Source organism: Dermacentor variabilis, chromosome 7 (genome assembly GCF_050947875.1).
Source record: "Dermacentor variabilis isolate Ectoservices chromosome 7, ASM5094787v1, whole genome shotgun sequence".
Classification (NCBI taxonomy): domain Eukaryota; kingdom Metazoa; phylum Arthropoda; class Arachnida; order Ixodida; family Ixodidae; genus Dermacentor; species Dermacentor variabilis.
In genome coordinates, this window is record NC_134574.1 from 149,870,228 (window position 1) to 149,894,433 (window position 24,206).

The 24,206-nt window shown below is 46.4% G+C and overlaps 1 protein-coding gene across 1 annotated transcript in view; it reads left to right on the plus strand.

Annotated features, from left to right (window-relative positions):
* The window catches only part of LOC142588156 (fatty acid CoA ligase Acsl3-like), a 54,180-nt gene that overhangs the window by 26,416 nt on the left and 3,558 nt on the right, over positions 1-24,206 (plus strand). Inside the window, exon 2 of the mRNA XM_075699655.1 lies at positions 18,536-20,106. Coding sequence (XP_075555770.1) covers positions 19,390-20,106 — 717 coding nt within the window. The 5' untranslated portion in view covers positions 18,536-19,389. The remainder of the gene's footprint in view (positions 1-18,535; positions 20,107-24,206) is intronic.

Genomic DNA, 24,206 nt, shown 5'->3' on the forward strand with positions numbered 1-24,206 from the left:
GCCTTGCTGTACTTAGAAAACTGTGAATGCTTGGAAACTTCGAAAACCCTCCGTGGTTGCTTAGTGCCTTTGGTGTTGCGCTCCTAAGCACGAGAGTCGCGGGATCAAATCCCGGCCACGGCGGCCGCATTTAGATGGAGGCGAAGTGCAAAAACGCCCGTGTGCTTAGATTTACCTGCTCGTTGAAGAACCCCAGTTGGCCAAAATTAATCCGGAGTCCCCCACTACGGCGTGCCTCATAATCAGAAAGTGGCTTTGGCACGTGAAACCCCACAACCTAATTTAATTTATCTTTAATTTCGAAAGATAATTAGCGAAATAAATAACGTCACAAGAGCGTTCGAAGCCACAAGGCCGAAGATTAGACAAATCCTCGTACTAATCGTAATTCCCATGCTATGCATGATCGAAGCGCCAGAGATCCCTGTTAAAATTTTCGTTGCGAATTCTATGGCTACGTCATCATCATCATCATCATCATCATCATCATCATCATCATCATCAGCCTGGTTACGTTCAGTGCAGGGCAAAGGCCTCTCCCATATTTCTCCAACTACCCCTGTCATGTACTAATTGTGGCCATGTCGTTCCTGCAAACTTCTTAATCTCATGCGCCCACCTAACTTTCTGCCGCCTGGTAACAATAAAATTCAAACAGCGCTAAACCAACAGGACCAGAATGAGGAGGAGACAAACACGGCGCTGACCGCAGCGTCGTGTTTGTCTCCTCCTCATTCTGGTCCCGTTGGTTTAGCGCTGTTTGAATTTTATTGTTACCATGCAACACCAACTCGCCCAATCCGCTGCCTTTCTGCCGCCCCCTGCTACGCTTTCCTTCCCTTGGAATCCAGTTCGTAACCCTTAATGACCATCGGTTATCTTCCCTCCTCATTACATCTCCTGCCCATGCCCCCCTTTCTTTTTGCTTGATTTCAACTAAGATATCATTAACTCACGTTTGTTCCCTCACCCGATCAGCTCTTTTCTTAACCCTTAACTTTACACCTATCATTCTTCTTTCCATAGCTCGTTGCATGGTCCTCAATTTACGTAGAACCCTTTTCGTAAGCCTCCAGGTTTCTGCCCCGTACGTGAGTAGTGGTAAGACACAGCTGGTTATAAACGTTTCTCTTAAGGGATAATGGCAACCTGCTGTTCATGATCTGAGAAAGCCTGCCAAACGCGCCCCAGCCCATTCTAATTCTTCTGATTATTTCAGTCTCATGATCCGGATCCGCAGCCACTACCTGTCCTAAGTAGATGTATTCCCTTACCACTTCCAGTGCCTCACTACCTATCGTAAACTGCTGTTCTCTTCCGGGACTGTTAAACATTACTTTAGTTTCCTGCAAATTAATTTTTAGACCCACCCTTCGGCTTTGCCTCTCCAGGTCAGTGAGCATGCATTGCAACTGGTCCCCTGAGTCACTAAGCAAGTCAATATCATCAGCGAATCGCAAGTTACTAAGGTATTCTCCATTAACTCTTCTCCCCAATTCTTCCCAATCCAGGTCTCTGAATACCTCCTGTAAACGCGCTGTGAATAGCATTGGAGAGATCGTATATCCCTGCCTGACGCCTTTCTTTATTGGGATTTTGTTGCTTTCTTTATGGAGGACTACGGTGGCTGTGGAGCCACTGTAGATATCTTTCAGTATTTTTACATACGGCTCGTCTACACCCTGATTCCGCAATGCCTCCATGACTGCTGAGGTTTCGACTGAATCAAACGCTTTCTCGTAATCAATGAAAGCTATATATAAGGGTTGGTTATATTCCGCACATACGGCTACGTATGTATCCGTAACTACGCGTGTTTCCACACAATGCGCTCGCAGCGCCCCCTTGTACACATGCAGTGATTCCGTACAGCGCGTAGACAGGCGAGCACACGCCTGCAGGAAACCTGACATGTCTGGCGTGCGTCTTCAGACTCGCCCCTGTGGCGTGCATGGAAGTGATTATGCGTATAATAAAAACGCCACGTCCGTAACTACGCGTGTTTCATACAGTGCGCTCGCAGCGCCCCCTTGCACACATACAGCGGTTCCGTACAGCGCATAGACGGGCGAGCACACACCTGCAGGAAACCTGACACGTCTGGCGTGCTTCTTCAGACTCGCCGCTGTGGCGTGCACGGAAGCGATTAAGCGTATAATAAAAACGTCACGTCCGTAACTACGCGTGTTTCCACGCAATGCGCTCGCAGCGCCCCCTTGCACACATGCAGCGGTTCCGTACAGCGCGTAGACGGGCGAGCACACACCTGCAGGAAACCTGACATGTCTGGCGTGCTTCTTCAGACTCGCCCCTGTGGCGTGCACGGAAGTGATTATGCGTATAATAAAAACGCCACGTCCGTAACTACGCGTGTTTCACACAGTGCGCTCGCAGCGCCCCCTTGCACACATACAGCGGTTCCGTACAGCGCGTAGACGGGCGAGCACACACCTGCAGGAAACCTGACATGTCTGGCGTGCTTCTTCAGAGTCGCCGCTGTGGCGTGCACGGAAGCGATTGTGCGTATAATAAAAACGCCACGAAGGAACGCGATCGGCTTTTTTTTATGGTTTCCTTAGCGCATTATGAAGGACGCTGCGCCATTTCGGAGTTGTGTACATCGGCTTTGGGCATGTAGCTTCGAGGAAGTTGAGTGTGTCCGCGACCTTGGCCTTGGTTCTGACGGAATATGCCCTCGTATTACAAAAAAACGCACACACACACAAAAAAACACGAACGTGCGGCGTAATGTATGGCTTCGTCTCTGTAACAAACACGGCCGCTGCCTGGCACAATCTACCGACGCCTGAACCGCTGGAATGTGCGCGGAATATAGTGGCTCTAACAATTAGCCGACATCCGATTCCCTGTAGTTGCAGTCTCAATGGCACGTGCTACACCGGCCGCTCTTCCAAGAACAGAATTGACGCCGACAGTTATCTCACTGCGGGATGATTTCCAGCTAGACAAACGTCATTTGAGCACAGCGGGGCTGTGCTTAAATTTGAGTTATGGTTGGCGCGGGGTAAACATCCTGCAACTGAATCTCGGCACGTGACTCATTAGATCCCGCGAGTCGGCATTTAACCCATGTCCCAGTCGTCCGTCAAAGACTTTCCACCTGCGCAGGTTATCACTTCACTTAATGATTAATTTGAGAAGTTGGGAAGCGAGAGCCAATTCCGCGAAGAACGTGGGCTCTGTTATATGCTTTGCGTTTTATGGCGCAAGGGCCAGGGATGGGCTAAGAGATTCGTTCATATTGAGTGAGTGAGTGCGTGAGTGAGTGAGTGAGTGAGTGAGTGAGTGAGTGAGTGAGTGAGTGAGTGAGTGAGTGAGTGAGTGAGTGAGTGAGTGAGTGAGTGAGTGAGTGAGTGAGTGAGTGAGTGAGTGAGTGAGTGAGTGAGTGAGTGAGTGAGTGAGTGAGTTAAACGTCTCAAAGCTGCAGTTGGTCTATGAGATACGTCGTAGTGTAGGTGCTCGCAATTAATTGTAAGACCACCAAAAGTTCTGAAAGCGACACATAAGTGAAAAAGTATTTCAGCCCTGCTGGTGAATTACCCTTCGATACCACGAAAAGAGGAACTCTATTGTATATCCTTAAAGGAGGCCATAGGTAAGCCACTGATGACACAAAAATGAAATAACGGTGCTGACGCCGCCTTGGAAGTTCTTGCATCGACTCGCCGTAATATGGCATTTTGACGGCGTCTGTACCGCGGCCTGTTAATCAGTACAGCCCAGATTGGGCTGTACTGTATTCTGAAGTAGTCAAAGATAGAATTTTGCAAGCTTGGAGAACCATATATTACGGCGCCACAAGCAACGTTAGGAACCAGGTTCTTTGTTCTGTAAACGTTGGTCACTGAGCGGCCAAAAATACGCGGAAATATACTTTGCACTTCGAGACGTCGCGCTGACGTACCGGCGTTGGGGCTTCCGTGCAAAATTACAAAAAAAAAAGAAACACAGAATCTTAGAGCTTCATTTTCTTCTTCAGTAAATACAATAGCTTTCATCGAATACTTGTATCAGCTGCAGTCCAAACTGACTTTGTGTTTCTCTTAAGTGTTCCTTTAACGTACGATGGACAGATTCGTTAGCAGTAGAGCGCGAGCGTCGCCTGCCCCGACGGTCAGCGCCGAGACCATTAAGAGCAAAAGAGGTCAGCAATATATCGGCAAGATCACGCGACGCGCGGTTAGAAGGCGCTGACCGGCCGGTCAGCGTTGGCAGCCTAGATACAAGTTCTGTAAACAGAGCTGGCATGTAGGCTCCCTATAGGCTAGTCGCAATACTGCCAAAGAATCGCTCGACTGTATACATTTGGATCTATGTACGCGCGCGTTCCTTTCCCTCGATTGCGCTCCCGTTGGAATGCGGCCACCGCGTGTATATCCCGCCCGCTGTGCCTTGTTCTCCACATCAGAATGCGTCACGTTCGCTGAGCCTTCGGGGCAAATTTACACCGCAACTCAATGTGCTCGTATGTACAGTTTTCTGCTCCGTCGTTCCTGTCGCATATATAGCCTCGTGACAATTCTCGCACGCGGAAACCTATATACGCAAACGCCCATGAACACGTTACGGACAGCTGCGTATATGGGTCCGGTACAAGCACGGGCAGGAGGAAACTCGCAGTATGTACGCTAACCAGCAGCCCTCTTCGGTAACGCTTCCCGTCAGGGTTTGGTGCCAAGGTGAGCGCGCGCGTTGGGCGCGTTTTTAGCATAGCGCCTGCAACGCGTGTCTTTCGCTGCGCGCTGCCCGGAGGCATCGAATGCGCATGCGTACCCAGCTGTCTCTCACCTGCATTGAGCGTACGGATAGCGCATCGTCTAAGGTATAGCGCCAAGACGGCACAAAAGCTCTGCTGGTGTATCTGAGGTCCGCGGGCCCTTGACGAAACTTTGCAAATGCATTTATTGCGTATATGTGAGTGTATCTCTCTCACTGTATCTGCTGTTTGCGTTCTTTTTTTATGTGACCATTGTGTATGCCAAAGTTATAACCCATCCCCTGAAGCCGGATACCAGGCGATCAGCTAGGCTAACATCTCCGACATATATAATTAAACTTTGTGAGTCCCTCGTTCTCTCTAAGATATCAGCAGGATGGAGAGAGGTGGCGAAGGCATGGTACTGAGGACTGGTGGTAGTTTCTTCACGTAACCGAAAACATGCAATTGTGCAGGATGCTCAGCCAAAAATAGCCATAAGCCCCTTTGCAAATGATGTTTCGATAGCTGACGGCTGCGCGCGAACGCTGACTATCGAGCGGATGCAGCAAGAAAAACTATAGATTCGCATTCGCGGTGACACTTCCTCTTGGGCTTATTGCGAGGCAAAAGTGTCCGAGATTCGCTAAACGGCTTAAAACTAATACGCTGACCATGATGCGATGACTCAACGTGATAGCGCTCGAACGCGGCAGCCCGAACATTAATATGGGGTGGGCTTTTGGCTGGGTAAAGCTGTTCGCGTAACATTGGGACGATCGATGTGGACGCTCGTAATTTATTTGTTTTTACACAGTAGATGTGATAGGGCTATTGCAGGAGTGGCAGTCGTTATAAATGAATAAAATGGAAAGGTGGAAAGCAATTCAAGGAACGGTAATGGCCTGTACAAGAAGAAGAGTTGTAAATGACGTTTCAGTGGTTTCGCTAGACAGCCCAGGCGACAAGTGTCGGCGAAACTGGTAGGACCAGCACGCGGCACTGAGGCTATTCCAGTATTGAAATAGTCTCAGTGCCATCCAGCTGGTGCAGAGTGCTATTTCATCTTTCCGTACGCTGGCAGCGCATAGCTATTCGCATTTATTTTGATATAACAGGCATGTCCCGAGTAAAAATGCTCACCAGGGAAGTTACAGCTTTCGCGATAACTTGCGAAAATTAGAACTGTGTGTGCTATTTAAAGTTGCCTGACCATATAGCGGTCAAAAAGAGAAAAGAAGAACAATAAATCCAGTTCCTGTCTCGGTAGGTAGATATGTGGCTCGCGAGATCAGATTTTTCTTCTTTTTTTTTCTTGTTAGTACATTCGTAACCCGCCACATGGTAGCCCAGTGGATATGGCGTTGTCCAGCTGAGCGCGAGGTCGTGGGTTCGCCCCATGCTGCGGCGGCGGCATTCCTTGCGGGTGCAAATGTGTAAATGATATATACTTCTACCACGTGACGGGATTCCCACACCTAACAAGCATACACGTTTTCCAATTTGACACCTTTAATGCTAACGCATTAAAAAAGAAAACGACATACCGAAGAAAGACGACGAAGGCAAGGTCTCACTAGCAAGTGTTTATTTTCTTATACAGCAATAACATAAGTACAGGGGACTCTCATCATGAGAAGGACATTTACAGAAGAAGAAAAATGGGTTGGAGTGCATACGGCAGGTATTGCCAAACCCAGACTGGGCGAGCTTATCACTCTCGCTGAAAAGTTTACGCTCGTGCACAATCATTGATTTCTACCGGTGCTAACACACTGGGCAGAAACTTGGCGTATAACCAAAAGGTCGAGAACAATTACGGTCCGCACAAAGAGCGATGGAACGAAAAATGTCAGGCGTTACGTTAAGAGGCAGGAAGGGAGCGGTGTGGATGAGAGAGCAAACAAGGATAGCTGATATTCTAGTTGATATTAAAATGGGGAATAAACGGAGCTAGGCAGGCCACGTAATGCGCAGGGCACCTAACTGGTGGACCATTAGACTTACAGAAAGGGTGCCAAGGGAAGGGAAGCGCAGTCGAGGACGGCAGAAAATTACGTGGAGCGATGAAATTAGGAAATTCACAGGCACAAATTGGAACCAGCTAGCACAAAACAGAGTTCATTGGAGATCGCTGGGAGAGGCCTTCGTCTGGGGGGAGGGCAGTCAACATAAATATATGATGATGATGATGATGATGATGATGATGATGATAAGCACCTTACGGCGTACGCGCAATCCAGATGGGTCGATTCTCGGACGTGAGCTTCAAGCTCGGCAAAGCACCACGTGCAGCAGCTCAGAAGAGTGATGAAGCACGTGTCTTTGCTTTTGAATTGTTTTATTTTCGTCAAAGCCCCCAGCAATCGGGTGTCGACGAATTGACTAAGCAAGCTGGGCGAGTTGGTGACAGAACATATTCCTAGGGGTGGGCAGTTGACGACACTAATGTGACAAATAAGAGTCGCAGCGCCACCTTGCCAATGCGAGGTGCCTATATAGCGTCAAGATGTATATGTATACCTCTCTGTGCATACATCTTTTACCACAATTACTCGCTCGACAAACATGTTCCATCGCCTCAGACCTCGTGAAATAGCTGCGTGTACATCATTAGTGTGCATCTACAAGATTTGGTGCTTGCATTACGGCATGGCTTGCGCGTTCCTTCACAAGTACGGTACTCTGGCTGGAGTGGTATATAGAGGTGAGAACGTTGAGTTACACCTGTAACGCAAATGTTGGCATCGTACGGAATTATGAAATGCCACTATAGCGGCCGTCGTGGGTTTTCACAAGAAGTGTCGCCTTCCGTTATCGTGACTTGCGGAGTTTGAGTGGCAGGCGGTTTCTCTTGTTGGCCCCGATAATCGAGCCGGGTGCGTGGTAAACCTGAAATCGGAGCTTATCTTTGGCCCTTTATCTGTAGCGGCGTTGGAAGTAAGCCATGACCGCAGCATAATGGGCGTGCAACATGCCCCTGACGTGACGCACACCTTCACCGATATGATTATTGATCGTGCTCCTCGATTCAAGCCGAGGAGTGAAAGAGATATCGAACCCGGACCCGGATTTGACTCGAGCCCAACACGGGAGCTCAACAGCTATACTCATTGCCAGCTTCTTGTTTTAGTGCGCCATTAACGCACTTCGTTTGCTATATATATATATATATATATATATATATATATATATATATATATATATATATATATATATATATATATATATATATATATATATATATAATAGGTCGGGTGCAAAAGGCGTACAGGTGCAACTGGCAACTCTGCAGGGCAACGGGCACTCCGTCAACACGAGATTCAGAGAACGCGAATGTCAGGACGTTTAGTCCACCGACTATTTCCCGTCGGCGTGAAAGCATGCAGGATGTGTTGGTCAGAAATACTGCACCGTTTCTGAGGTCACAGGCACACAAGCGCTTAATGGCGTTCGTACAATGCTGGCAAGTCTCAAAGGCTCAGTGAATCGCTATTAACTTGCAACAGGATCTAAGGCCGTATTCGTTCAGTTTTTTGTTCCCACGAACTGCTTCTCACTGGTTTTGGTGACATTGTGTTTACCTACGTGATCTATTATAGAAGTGAATTGAGATATTTCTTAGTTTGTATATAGACTTCAAGTATACAGTTTTGCATGATTACGGACACGTCCTCTTGGCCAGTATGACGTGCACAGTCTCAGAAAAGTCGTTAACAGGCCTAGTTGCTTTTGTACACTTGTGCTTGTGGTGTTTCTTAACGCGTTGTTCCTGCAAACTACATTGGGCAGTAATTGAGATAAACTTGCCAGGGTTGAAGACTGGGCGTGTTGGTATGGCATATTAGAGGTTGGATGGCGCAACATTTTGACGAGCCACACAGAAGAGAAACGTACACACACCACAGAGCGCTGCTTGCAACTATAGTTTTATTCCCTTGTCAGTGGAATAAATACAGGAAGATGCTAAACGGGGGAGTGCGACAAGAAAAAACTTTGCAAACAGGGTCATCCACCAATGCCAAGCCGGTTTTGTCACGTGATCATTTTTGCTGCACTTGGCATCGCCAAAAACGAGCGAGGATACAAAATTTCAGATTATAATGTTTCAAAAGCAGTCGCCGGACACCTTGGGATACATTGTAGAGAGTGCGTATGTCCGCCATTCTTTAAGAAACGCAAGATTGTGACCAGAGATAGTCGAAGCTGCTGAGATTGCGCGTGTGGAAAGTATGTGCGTAATTATGCTATCCATCTCCCTTAGTGCAAAAGAAATAGATTTCTTCACGCGCCAATCTGAAATTTTGTATCCTCGTTCCTTTTTTGCGATGTCGAGTGCAGCAAAAATGGTCGCGTGACAAAACCGGCTTGGCATTGGTGGATGGCCCTGTTTGTAAAGTTTTTTCTTGTCGCTCTCCCCCGTTTAGTATCTTGCTGTATTTATTCCACTGAGAAGGGAATAATACTATAGTTTCTAGTAGCGCTCTGTGGTGTGTGTTTCTCTTCTGTGTGGCTCGTCAAAATGCTGCGCAACCCAACCTCTAATTGAGAGAAAGGTTGAGGTGGTAATAAACATGTTGATGCACATTCTATAGACTGTCTATAGCAAAACATATGCAGACTTTCCTCTAGTCTGCTAATAAACTTTTACGATCGGTCTGCCGGAGGGAGCATTGTTTTTACCGCTCGAGGTTTGTGAATATGCACTGCCACAAATCTTATAGCCGCTTGTGGTGCCAATGATTTCTGTGCACAGAAAATATAGTTCATTACGTTTCCTACTTCTTCAGAATCACCAAAGGCACACTGCGACAGAACAGTTTCAGAATTTTTTACTTCTTTCAGACAGTTTTGTAACGTTTACCAAACGTGGACTCAATGCACGAACTGTGTACATGAACGTCAGTGATGAGAGCTTGAACTATTAAATTGCCCATCCAGCCACTTGAATAATATATCCGATGTAAAACATCAGAAGCGGTGAGAACATGCCAGAAGCTATGAAAGAAGTGAACCCTCGACGTGACAACAGATCGGCACCGAAGGTGAACATCCATCTTCCACCTTCTTACGCCAATACATTTCGCACATATATATTATTTAAATTCCTAGCAAATGTTCAATAAGAAGTGTCGCAGGGTACATGCGACACGTTTTAAATATTTTCATCAGTGCTAGTGCTTTTGATGTGCTACGGACACCGACCCCGTAAGAAAACTAGAAGCTTGGAAGAAAGAAAGAACCAATGACGTTTCGGCCTCCAGCATGGGAGCCTTCTTCAAGATGGCGGCAGCAGCAGTTTACTACAAGTACAGTGCAGTATACTACAAGCCTCAACTTCTGGTGTCCCCAATTTGGAAAACGCTTCCGTGCAGGAGCTGAAACGGGTCATCAGTGTTTTTCTGTGTTCTTTTTTTTCGATCTTGTAATTTTCTTATGTGGCCAGTGTCCGTGTTCATAGAAACCTGTGCCGTGATAATCACTCGCCCAATGAGATTTATCGTCAAATCTTAGATTTAATATGTGCATTGTTTTGAGGTGGGCCTTGTAGGAGCATAGTGTCGTCTGTCAGACCGTCTGCTAAAGTGAAACCGTAGTGAAACTTCTGTCGCTTCCCGCACCCGTTGCCTCAACGGCTACAGCGTTGCAGCACGTTGATTTCGCTTCTCCGACATGTCCACCATGTCACGCTCTGACCGGGGCCGACTAGTGCGTCAAGCGACCAGTCTGCTGATTTTTCAGTCATTTGGTCCACTGCCCATAGCTTTCCACATGGTTTGTTAGAAAGTCTGTAGGCATTAGTTGGCAAAATGTTTAATACATCTAAGCGCTGTCTATGTATACATTCTGTAGGCGTTGTAGCGAAGTGTCTGTAGAATTTACTTAGGTTGCCTAAATAAACTTTTATGACGGTTTGGTTGGAGGCCATTTACTCGATTGTAAGAACTACTAGTAGAAGGCTTCAGCTCGGGAACCGACGGAGACAAAGGAGGAAGGTAAAGTGCACAGACACAACGCTCAGTAATGTGTGCGCCTCCTTTGTCTCCGTCAGTTCCCGCGCTGTAACCTTCTACTATGTTCAAACAACAAGCGCAAATAGTTTGCTCAACTTCATTGTAAGAACCACGTTTTTAGGGCCTGTTTCTTCAGTGGGAAGACAGTGTCGTCTGCTAGAGCGAGTTGTCAGGCATTGCACCCCTTTGATCTTGCTCCCGTTTCTGCAATAGAAGCAAACTTCAAAGCACAGCGAAGCTTCTGTGTACATATACCTGCTGACGCGTCTCTCGCCATTACAGCTACAGAATTGCATCGCATTTTTCTCACTTCCTGCTCGTCGATTGTGTGACAGCAGAGAGGCTTGTGTTACACCCTGACCGGGACTGACCAGTCTGTCACGTGATCTGTCGAAGGTCGGCCACGCGCTTTCTCCCGGTCAAGGTCTGGCGCCGGGCGGGCGGGCGACTTTGCGTCCGCTTCCGTCGTCGCCGAAATGCGTGCCAAGGTCGGAAACAGAAAAGAGAGAGAGAGAGAGAGACTCGTCTTTTTGTCTTTTGCGCAACGGCTGATAAGGCTGCGCGCAGGGTCTGGCTGCAATGGAAGTGGAGAGGAGGGCGGGAGCGAGGAAGCGGAAAGCGGTGTCTGCGAGGAGGAGAAGACGCCGGATGGCGTAACGAACGACGCCCTCGCTTGAAATTGAGGGCTCTGTTCTTGGCTCGCGCCTCCGCGCTGTAATGGCTGTTTGCGACGAGCTGAGAGAGGACAAAGAACGCGTCACAACGGGAGAGGGGGCGTATGTACGACGCGTGGGCAACCGTATCTTTTACAAAACAAGGGCGACCACTACTGCTCATTATCAGCGGCGGGCAAGCAAGGAGACGCTCTACCTTGGAGCCACCTTTTCGACAAGGCAGGATTTTTTTTTTTTTTTTTTGTCAGGGCAAGACTTGATAAGACTGCACTTTCTCACTTGAATTGCCCTGATGAAGGCTATACTTCCCTTGTTGAAACGTTGGCTCCAGGCTGAGGCTTTCGTTGTTTGCTCACAGTTCATCATTGTTGATCAAAATTCCGCATGCCTATGAACCCTTAGTCTTGGTTGCATTACTACTACACGAAGAACGATCAACTGCTTATCTCGTATTTCGCTTTCTTTTTTCAAGAGTCCTAGTAGTATTCCGCAACAATGTACTTGTTCGCTCCGCTTTGAGTCACAAGACAGAGTTATCATACTTCATAAGGAAGTGTGGTTACTCTCGAAAAAAGAACTATATAAAAAACAAGCATTGAGAATTGAAAATTGCCTCTTTATTTTTTCTCCATTTAACAATTGGGAAAAGGGCCGCAATCTTCAAGCTAAATAAGCTAGCTTGAGCGCTCCTGAAGGCCAACATAAACAGATATATGGCGGAGAAACAAAGAGCGCTGACATGTCAAAGCAGTACCATAATGAATTCACGCAAAATAACACTCATTCGAAGTAGCTGTCGCAAAAATAAACATTCATATAGCATTCTTCTCTTGACAATTTACGCCTTGCAGCAAATCCCACGAATGAAATTCCACACTTCGATTCCAAATTTCGGGTATTCCCACACCCCTGATAGATAAAGAAGTGAAAGAGAGCATGTGAATCTCACTAGCTATCTCGTGGAAGGGGTTGCGCATCGGAAAGATCTCCTCGTCTTCGATCATAATGCGGTTGTCGCAGACCAAATTCTCAAATAGAACGTTTCTAATAAATGCGTAAGCGTTCGATCAGTATTTTAAAATTTGAATACTCAGACAAACCTTAGTTATTAAAATGTAAACCTAAACTAATAGGACAATCTAACTACTATTATTAAAGTGAGTGGGAGGGCTGTGGCAGTCTGCTTGCGGTAAGAGTGACTGTTCAGCTTCATGCAGTTATCTTGAAGCCAACTCAGGAAAACTAGCAACAGCTGTTGCACAGACCTACAAATGCAACAAGGTTTAACTAAACAACGCTGCTTGACCTTCTAACAAGAGACATTCGTCGCCGTGCCAGCGTTGTTATACGCCCTAGGCACGGCGCTTACGTTAGAGTCAATAAATCAATGCTATTTAATCTACCCACGAAGGCTTCCCGCTTCCTTTGCCTGTTTTTCTCGGACCAGCATGCGGTGTTCGCGTCGTTTTCGGTATGTTTTGTTTAATATCTTTTTTTCTCTACGCAAGGCTCATGACACATGTCTCGTCACAGCTTCCCGTCAGCGCATAATCGTCCAGCAGGAAAAAAAGAAGCTCGCACATATATTATTGCCTTGTCTTCTATGGCGAGTCGTCGCCGTTCTCGTGGCCGCCCTGCCGTACACTATACCGTTTCATTATCCTGTCCAACTAACCGAAAATAAAAGAAGAAAAAGGATCCCCAAGGATGCACGTGCTTCCTTTCTTTTCAAGACAGACGCCTTCCTTTACGAAGCTAATGTTCGAGCGACGTAGCACTTTCCTCTTCGCTTGTATGGTTATTGCACGGTTTCCTAGTGGAAGCGTGGTTCGATTTCGTTTGGTAAGGAAGGTCTCTATTTGCACAATAAATTGCCGCGAGTCCCTGAAAGGACATTACGCTGCGCTCTGTCACTAAACTACGCTTCTGCAAGCGCAAGTCATCCGCGGCAGTGGCTCATAGGTACTGTGGCGGTCTGTTTGGGGAAAAAAAGTATGTGGGGGGGAGAGGGAGAAAGGAGCTGTCTACAAGGGTATACTGGGATTGCTGTTGGTCAGTTGCGTTTCCACACGGCGAGCAATCTCAATGCATGCTCGGATATTTATGTTTCTTAGGCGCGCGCCTGATAACGTCTATCAACTCTATGAAGCAGAATTCTGATTTGGTCACTCAGAATTTTTCATATATATTCAGCAAAAATTTATAAGTTTAGTATATATATATATATATATATATATATATATATATATATATATATATATATATATAGAACACTACATTTACAAATCTGCAACTCTGAACGAAAACCGACAGGTACCACAGATCTGTCACCTGAATACTGTGTAAAAAATATATACATATATAAATAAAAAAGACCACTGTATCGCTGCAGGCTGATTTATAGTGTTACTCGTTAAGAGTCTCTTTAAGGTGAATCGACGAGCAAGTCAGGTACACTGAAGAGGTTATAAATTTTTACTTGTTAATGGTAAGTCCGATTGACGTTGCCACAAGGAGAGGTATAACTGAGGAACCTAACGAGTGGCGTTCAATAGGGAAGTATAAACGGGAATGACAGTGGCAGACACGAGCAATTGCGTTTCCTTGTCTGTCCTAATCGACCCTGTCTTCGTTTCGCGTTTCAGCTGTACTATTCATGGAATACCGACTAGCATCTCAAGCGGACAAGTCTGATATATAAATTTATAGCGTACGTTAAGCTGTTACAACGCTTACGAGGTTCTTGAGAAAACTCTATTCGTGTCAACCGGGGAATATAAATTTCTAACTTACGTTAATTGTTACAACGTTTACGAGCTCTTTTGTGAAAATTCTTAGACTAGCGAATGAAGCGGACGAACCTGATCTAAAATTTGTAGCTTAATTACGTTAAATTGTCACAACGCTTAAGAGGTCTTTTGCGAAAATTCTGCTCAGACTAGCGTTTCAAGCGGACAAATCTAATATATACATTCCTAGCTTACGTTATGTTGTTACGTCTAAGACGCTTCTTGCGAAAATTCTACTCAGACTAGCGTCACAAGAAGACAAATCTGATACATAAGTTTAAAACTTCCGTTAAATTGTTACAACGCTTAAGAGGTCTTTTGCAAAAATTCTGCTCGCACTAGCATCTCAAGCGGACAAATCTTGTATGTAAATTTAAAACTTACCTTAAATTGTCACAACGCTTAAGAGGTCTCTTGCGAAAATTCTACTCAGACTGTCGTTAAATTAAATTATGGGGTTTTACGTGCCAAAACCACTTTTTGATTATGAGGCACGCCGTAGTGGAGGACTCCGGAAATTTAGACCACCTGGGGTTCTTTAACGTGCACCTAAATATAAGTACACAGGTGTTTTCGCATTTCGCCCCCATCGAACTGCGGCTGCCGTGGCCGGGATGCGATCCCGCGACCTCGTGCTCAGCAGCACAACACCATAGCCACTGAGCAACCACGGCGGGTTCAGACTGTCGTCTCAAGCGGACAAATTTAATGTAATAAATTTAAAGCTTACGTTATGTTCTTACGTTTACGACGGTTTTTGGAAAGTTCTACTCAGACTAGCGTCTCAAGGGGACAAATGTAATTTATAAATTTGCACCTTGCGTGAAATCGCTACACCGTTTACGAGGGTTTTGCAAAAGTCCTACTCACAAATATACTTAGACTGATGTGTATAATATAACAATTTTGTCCGCTCTAGTTGTAGTATTAAGTGAACATTAAAGAATTCTGATATATTTTTCACTGCTTAGGCAGATTTTTAAACACAGTGTTTTTGAAATATTGTAATTTGCAAGAATTTTTCCAAGAAAAATCGTGGCCTGAGTAACAAATCTGCTTCCTATAGTGACTATATTTTAACTTTTCCTTTTATATGCAACTTCACCAAATCAGTGCAATTGCTGCTAGGGGAACAGAGAATGCACCTGGTTAAGAAAGTATAAACGAATATTGATGTGAAAAAACGGGATAGCCGAAAGTGGACATGGAGGAGCCCGAATGGCGAGACTAGAAATGAAACAGACTTTATACTCCGCGCTAACCCTGGCATCATGCAAGATGTGGACAGGCTCGGCAAGGTGGGCTGCAGTGACCATAGGATGGTAAGAACTCGAATTAGCCTAGACCTGAGGAGGGAACGGAAGAAACTGGTACATAAGAAGCCGATCAATGAGTTAGCGGTAAGAGGGAAAATAGAGGAATTCCGGATCAAGCCACAGAACCGGTACTCGGTTTTAACTCAGGAAGAGGACCTTAGTGTTGAAACAATGAACGACAATCTTATGGGCATCATTAAGGAGTCTGCAATAGAAGTCGGCGGTAACTCCGTTAGACAAGATACCAGTAAGCTATCGCAGGAGACAAAAGATGTGATCAAGAAACGTCAATGTATGAAAGTCTCTAACCCTACAGCTAGAATAGAACTGGCAGAATTTTCGAAGGTAATCAAGAAGCGTAAGACAGCTGACATAAGGAAGTATAATATGGATAGAATTGAACATGCTCTCAGGAACAGAGGAAGCTTAAAAGCAGTGAAGAAGAAACTAGGAATAGGCAAGAATCAGATGTATGCGTTCAGAGACAAAGCCGGCAATATCATTACTAATATGGATGAAATCGTTCAAGTGGCTGAGGAGTTCTATAGAGATTTATACAGTACCAGTGGCACCCACGGCGATAATCCCACGGCAACAAAATCACGGCACCCACGGCAACAAAATCCAATTAAAGAAGGGCGTCAGGCAGGGAGATACGATCTCTCCAATGCTATTCACAGCGTGTTTACTGGAGGTATTCAGAGACCTGGATTGGGAAGAATTGGGGATAAGAGGTAACGGAGAATATCTTAGTAATTGGCGATTCGCGGATGATATTGCCTTGCTTAGTAACTCAGGGGACCAATTGCAATGCATGCTCACTGACCTGGAGAGGCAAAGCAGGAGAGTGGGTCTAAAAATTAATCTGCAGAAAACTAAAGTAATGTTTAACAGTCTCGGAAGAGAACAGCAGTTTACGATAGGTAGCGAGGCACTGGAAGTGGTAAGGGAATACATCTACTTAGGGCAGGTAGTGACCGCGGATCCGGATCATTAGGCTGAAATAATCAGAAGAATAAGAACGGGCTGGGGTGCGTTTGGCAGGCATTCTCAGATCATGAACAGCAGGTAGCCATTATCCTTGTAGAGAAAAGTGCATAACAGCTATGTCTTACCAGTACTCATGTACGGGGCAGAAACCTGGAGGCTTACGAAAAGGGTTCTACTTAAGTTGAGGACGACGCAACGAGCTATGGAAAGAAGAATGATAGGTGTAACGTTAAGGGATAAGAATAGAGCAGATTGGGTGAGAGAACAAACTCGAGTTCATGACATCTTAGTTGAAATCAAGAAAAAGAAATGGAGTGGGAGGGGGGGGGGGCATGGGCAGGACATGTAATGAGGAGGGAAGATAACCGATGGTCATTAAGGGTTACGGACTGGATTTCAAGGGACGGGAAGCGTAGCAGGGGGAGGCAGAAGGTTAGGTGGGCGGATGAGATTAAGAAGTTTCCAGGGACAACACGGCCACAATTAGTACATGACCGGGGTAGTTGGAGAAGTATGGCAGAGGCCTTTGCCCTGCAGTGCGCGTAACCAGGATGATGAGGATGATGATGATGATGTGAAAAATTATTTCATCTCTGCCAACGGATTACTTTTCTAGGATAACCCTTCCCCCCGAAGAAAAACAAACGCTTCTTCTAGGAAAAGAGGCTTTGTAATTCAGAAAACACACGAGTTTGAAGGACAGGTGGCGACACCACCTTCAAGTTCCCGTACTAGCTTTCCGGGACGCTGTTCGTGCCTAGTCAAATACAGAGACAAATAGTGAACTAAGTTTCAATAACGTTCGCGTAACCCATCGGCCCGAATGCAAGAAAGGAGACAAAAAGCTTTGGAATTTGTGACGTCGTACTGAGGTCAAGGCGAAATTCAAGAAAACGGAACAATTTACCCTTATTGTTCTCATATAGTAAATCATACTGCCACCGAGGAATCAACGGGAATTCAGTTTAAAAAAAAACACTGTTCAATCTAAAGTGATTAAGTATTATTCTTGAGTGTCCCTTTAAGGAGAAGAATCGAAAAGTCGGCCAATTTTCTGCGAAGTCATGTTAATGCAGCGCGAAGTGAAACGAGGACGAGGGAGGAAGCAAAATCTAACGTGGGGGTAAATTTAACTGTCCCTGAAACACGCCGTTGTGTCGAGACTCCCACTTAGCTGTAGATTACCGAGAGTGCAATGCACATGCAGCGTGTCGCAGCGCCCGGATCTTCAGCAGCGGAATCGAACAATTGAACCGCCAGATAGCGGAAGCGTTTAGTGTTAGAAAACTAAAAGGCGAATGCATAAGCCAACCCGACAATAGCCCAGACAATTCATTAGTTTTCGTATCTGTGCAGCACGACAATTTGAATGCCGACACATGAAAAGGTCTACTTTGTAAAGTATGAAAAATCTTTTTTTCCCCATTCGTTCCAGCTTAGATATGCTGACACGTGTACCTAGGTCAAATATTTATTTGCACCATGCTTCAGGTTAAACCAGTTAAAAGTCTGCGCATGCCTTCGATGCTTCCTCCCTTGTACCCGTTTTTTCGTCGCGCAGTAATAACATGAACGAATCCTTTAATATCGGTCGATGAACAAATCGCGTGCTGCCGGCGAGGATAGAAAATTTTTCTGTACTTGATGGGCCCCGCGCCGTTCACGTTGCCACAGACACACGAATAATAGGAGTTGATAATGAGCAGCGTTAAAGCGCAAAAGAAAGACGGGGCATGATTAAGGCATATAGGAACATTTGATTTTCCGTGCCTGCGCGGGTCGACCCCGTCTTCAGCTCGCGCTTCAACTCCACTCTTTACTGACTGCCACCTAGCCCGCTCCCCAGCATTGCCTTATTGAAGAGCATTGATGAACACCGTGGTTCACGGTGGTGGAAGCCTTTGTGCATGACGGTTGAGCCTTTGTCATTCGCTGAACGCAGTCCTCCGCTGCCGCTGACGTCAAGTGATCGATAAACCAGATAAAGGTACTGACTGTGTTCCTTCTTTTTTTTTTTGCTTTTGTGTTGTTTCAGGAAAGAGCAGCCAAGTCCACGGAGAAAGAGGGAGAGAAACAAAGGCGGACCTGGCCCAGAAGCACTTCTACCGGACGCGGGGCAGCATGTCCGTCTCTTGGCTGCCAGCCAAGACAAACGGAGCGCAATAGGCTGAAGCACCGACCCACCAAGTAGTCATCGTGCAGATCCGTCTTTTGCCAGTAAGAAGGCCAACAATACGACGACCTGGAGGTCGCTCGTACTTGTGCCTCAGCCTTGGAAGGACCGAGGGCTAGTTTCGAGTGGCGAGCGTGCTGTGGAAACTGAGCTCATCGAACTGCGCCGTGTCCAAGCGTCCACTCCTCATTGGGACTTGTTGTGAAACAGGATCACTTCTCATTGTGCTAGATAGTGCATACCACGGATGTTGAGAAAACGACGAGGAATCGAGGGGTCGCCACGTTCCAAGGGTGTGCGCTTGATCGAGGCATTCTGTCTGATGCGACGTCGTACAACACTCCAGTGAGGGTCACTTCGAGTGCAACACTTCCATTTCCCTTCTGTTCATTCCAACAAGACTCCAGCACTGCCATCCGCGGAACAATCGTCGCCCTTGCTGCTGGCCGTCAAGAAATCGGAAGTTCATCGTGTCGAAATTCTTGTGTTCGTCAGAACTACACTTTCAGACGACCTCGCTTCCCAACAAAGCCAGCACCGCAGAATCTGCCGAATGTCGAGTATTTTCATTCGACTGTACCGAAGCTGTTCTTGTGTTTGTTGCCACATTGCATTCCAGAGTGAGGTTCGTTTTCTGCCGCCTACGCCAGTGTTCGCTTCAATATTCCCTTCATCGTTACGTACTCTGTGAACACCGCAGTTCATAACGCGCAGCCATGTTCCCGTTCGCGATCGAAATCCTCTTGTGTATCATCAAGGTCCTGGGCACCGTCTACGACGTCGTCACACTTCCGGTGTACACCGTCCTTCAGCAGCCCTGGGTGTACTGGAAACGGAAGCGGATGTGCTTCGCCAAGCCCATAATCGAAGGAGACCCGTCGTCCCCCTACCGCCTCCTGGACAACTCGGAGCTAGAGAACCTCAAGGGCGTCCAGACTCTGGACGAAGTCGCGCGCAGGGCCATCCGGTCTTACGCCAAGCGGCCAGCGCTGGGCACCAGACGTGTGCTGGGGCGAAGCGACGAGGTTCAGCCTAACGGCAAAGTTTTCAAGAAGCTCGTGCTGGGAGAGTACGAGTGGCTGACGTACGAAGAGGTGGACCGCAAGGTCGACCTGACCGCTCGCGGTCTTCTGTCCATCGGCGCGCGGTCGCGACAGTTCGTGGCCATCCTGGCGGAGACGCGGGCCGAGTGGATGCTGACGGCGCAGGCGTGCTTCCGCACCAACATCCCGCTGGTGACGCTGTACGCGACGCTGAGCAACGACGACATCGTTAGCGCCGTCAACGTGACCGAAGTGACGCACCTGGTCACCTCCTCGGACCTCATCTCGCGGGTGATCAGCGTCGTGGCCAAGATGCCGTCACTGACACACATCGTGTACATGGAGGGCCCCAACGCCAAGCCGCCGGCTCCGTTGGCTAAGGGACCACAGGTGAGTGCCTATCAATCAAAGCAAATGAAATCTTATTTTTCCAATATGCATGCTGGATGGTAACTTTTGGCTAAAAGCTGCATACGTAACATAACGTTTTCCAGAGGACCCTACAAGACAATAGCGGATCAAAGAGTGTGTGCGCAGTTGCAACAGTGCACATAACTAACTAGGAAGGAAACGAACACTGCAATAGCTTGAAATGTGAATACAGTTCTTTTGAAAAATCAGTAACTTAATTTAGCATTGTTTTCCTCCAGTGAGAACGTAACAACATAATTATCTAACACACCTACTATACAGCCTGAAGGTCTTTGTGCAGTAGCATTCGAGGCGTGTAGGAACACTTGCAGAGTGTGTTAGAAACAACTGAAATGCCACTGGCAGTTATTGTAGGCAGAAAAGTCTGAACCAGAGTTGCAGACAATTATTTTAACGCAACGCTGAACACACTGCAGAGGCAAGGACAATGTGGGTGCGTTATGTGTAGGTGGCATGGTGGAACAGCACGAAATACTTGTCATTTCTTTTCGTGTGCGTTTGTCTTCCGAACTGTGTCATAGTTCACATAAGAACACATACTACTGAACACAAACAGCACAAGTGATAAAATTGGAAAGCTCAGTATCTTGAAGCGCTGAGAACTCATGAGTACCTTCCACAATCAACGTTGACGTATTGAGCAGGGGCATCAATTCACCAGCGGTATGGTTGAAGTCAGTGCTCCAAATAATTTGATCGACTGCAGCCGACAATGGCGGGAAGACTATGCCCACCTCGCGACCGCGAAAGTATCCCGACCCTCAGAAGTCCCGACTCTGAACGGGAATTGTGGTCGTCATGAAGTCCTTACATCGCACGAATTCAAAGAATGATTCAAAACGGAGATGCCTGGTTGAAACACTCGTGGCGAACTTTCTTTCCTACTTTGTTCCTTTCTTTCTTCCTAGTAACGTGATACAGACGTTATTGCTAACGTTTGACGACTCGAAGAGTGATTTAGGCTAGATAAAACAGGTTCTAGGCAAGCGTAGTGTTTACGCTGCCGCTGTAATTTAAGCTACCGCTTCCTGTGCGGTTTTTCTGCCTGCCCATGCATAGACAGCGTTGTGTAAGCTAGTCGTTATCGAGGCGCCAGTAGTTCCTGGAAAGCAAGAGCGTTGAAGCGTGGGTCACGTGTTCAAAAAAAAAGGGGGGGAAGGATTACGTGGCCTAGCTTAAGTGCTCTTTGAATTATTCAGACATGCAAATCCGAATGCCTTACTTGTATCCTGTCACAGTTCTATAGTGCGAAGCAACATTGCCCGTAAGCTTTTGTCTTACCCGCGTTATCTGCATAAGCGAGCTTCCGTTGTATGTATATGTGCTCATCCAGCGCACATATTGGAACTTATCTGAAGCAAAGTTTGTCCAGGTTTGTGTAGCGGTTAATCGTAAACGCTCTACAACTAAATTCCATGCTTACGATTGTCTTTATTACCAGCCTGTGCAACCTCGTTGAAATCTTTGTACGCTACACCGTTCACAATCTATGCCGGAATGCAAAACAGAAGTCCCTACGGATGCACAACGTGGAACCGTCGACATTGACGTCACGATGACGAAAGCTATGTTTGAAGTTGTGTCCAGGGACGAATGGTTAGGGGACATGAATGCAGAGAGAGAAGTATACGACGTGAAAAATCGCTGGTGCAGCTTTACTGTTATTGCCCCGTTTCACGGAAACTATAGTGCGCATGCGCATGGGCCTGCGCGACGTGGCGTACTCTCCAATTCTCTCCAAGAGGTAATATTGACACGGGGGAAAAAATCACATTTTGGGGGGAATCCGGCTGTTTGGGAATCCAGCTGTAGCTGTGAGACTGAGGTTTTAGCCAATCGTCAGGCATGTAATGATTTTATCTTTGCTGTGAGTTATTTGGCAAGGCGGCAGTGGCCACACTCGGCATTTGTAGGCCGGGAGCGTTCGCAAAGGAAGTTTCGCTTTAAAACCTATACCGAACTCGGTCGCTGCAGAACAAGAAATTTCTACAGGGATAATGCAACAACTCCACTCCGATGCGCTGAGAATTTAAATCGTAATTTCGCTCTTCATCAGTGGCCCGAGCTGCGTTGAGACCGCCAACGTTATCGCCGAGACCGAGGATGGCCGTGAACGTTGGAGTAATCGGGAAGAAATAGAATCAAGCGAAGGGAATCCACATACTTGGCCCCAAGTTCATTTAGGATGACAGAAAACTGATCGAGCTGGTAGGACATTCGTGATAACCATCACGAAGGTTCACATTGAAATTCTATAGTTTTTTCTAAAGAGTGTCTATGAAAGGCTACCTAGGCTTAACGAAAATTGTATACGATGTCAATGTTATTTTTGGAAGAGTACGGAATGGCAGTCGTAGAATATACGTACACAAGAAGACTGAGGACAACACAGACGACGACAATCAACTGAAAGGTGGCACAACTAGTGGCGGAAAAGAAAGAAGACATGAAATTTCTATGCTTATGCTCGATGGAAGGCAGCGCATACAAAGCGGCAGTCATGGACACACGTGGGCACCCTCGACGAATCGTTACGGTTTCATGCATGGTAATTTTTGCTTATGCAAGATACTCGAGGGCTGACTTACGCACGTGACACAGCGATATATCTGATTTGCGCGTCCTTGCGTGTTTGTGTCCGTGTTTCGTGCACTGTTAAGAACGTTTTCACCCTTTGGGATTTATTTTGTCTCACAACAATTATAATCAACTATCTTGCCCGGATTACCTTACATTAACGCTGTGCACCCAGTCTGGAATAGACGTTATCAGCCAGACAGAGAACTCTCGACAGTAAAGTAGCGAGCGCAGAGTTTACAAGAAAGGAAACCTAAGCATGACAGATGACGGTTGTGGTTACGGGAGAAAATAAGCCCCAAAGAGTGCAAACTTATTTTTTCATTATATGATATTTAGGAGATCTCGCCTTAAATTGGCGCCGGCTACTCCTTTTCACATAGGTATTTAAAAAAGAATAAATTATAGTAAATATAGTGATATCTTAACGTGAATTCCAGTAACATAAGTGCACTAATGTCATGCTATATAACTAAAGACAACTCCAAATCATAAAAACACACAGGCCAGTCACGTAAGTACACGTTTTCAAGAATGTACGGCTGCCATTTCCATACCACGAATGTATCACGTGTGCACTCGGACATAAAATCATTTTTTTTTTAATTATGGGGTTTCACTTGCCGAAACCTCGATTTTTAGTATGAGGCACGCCGTAGTGAGGGGACTCCGGAATAATTTGGACCACCAGGGGTTCTTTAACGTGCACCTAACTCTAAGTACACGGGTGTTTTCGCCCCATCGAAAGGCGGCCGCCGTAGCCGGGATTCGATCCCGCGACCTCCTTCTCAGTAGCCCAGCGCCATAGACACTAAGCAACCACGGCGGGTAAAGTCATTCTCCTCGGGAAACACTTCAAGTTAGGCTCGTTGCACGAACTCCAGCTGTATAGCTTGCTTTGTTAAATACAGCCCAATGTTCCGGAGCCCCTCTTAATTCTTCGTGAAAGGTGACTTCTGGGTGACTTCAGCTGCTGCAGGTTCTCGAAGTGACCCTTGGAATAACTCTGATATTCTGGGCTTAAAACAGGCTGCTGTTTGTATAAATAGGCTAAATTTACATTAAATTTATACAGGTCGACGAAAACATTTCACACCCGCCGCGGTCGCTTAGTGGCTGTGGTGTTGGGCTGCAAAGCACAAGGTCGTGGGATCGAATCCCGGCCACGGCGGCCGCATTTCTATGGGGGCGAAATGCAAGAACGTCCGTGCAGTTAAATTTAGGTGTACGTTTAAGAAACTTCGGTGGTTAAAATGAATCCGGAGTCCCCCACTTCAGCGTGCCTCATAACCATAACGTGGTTTTCGGAAGCAAAACGACGCAATCTTACTTTATTATTTTTTTGTTTATAGCAGTTTATACAGCTAATAAATCTCCTAACCTTGCTTCGTATGGCTGTCTAATAATTTGCTATCACAACGAATGCCTCGCTTTTCGGGCGAAAGTGATTGTTTTTTAAAGTTATGAATGGTACGGACTTC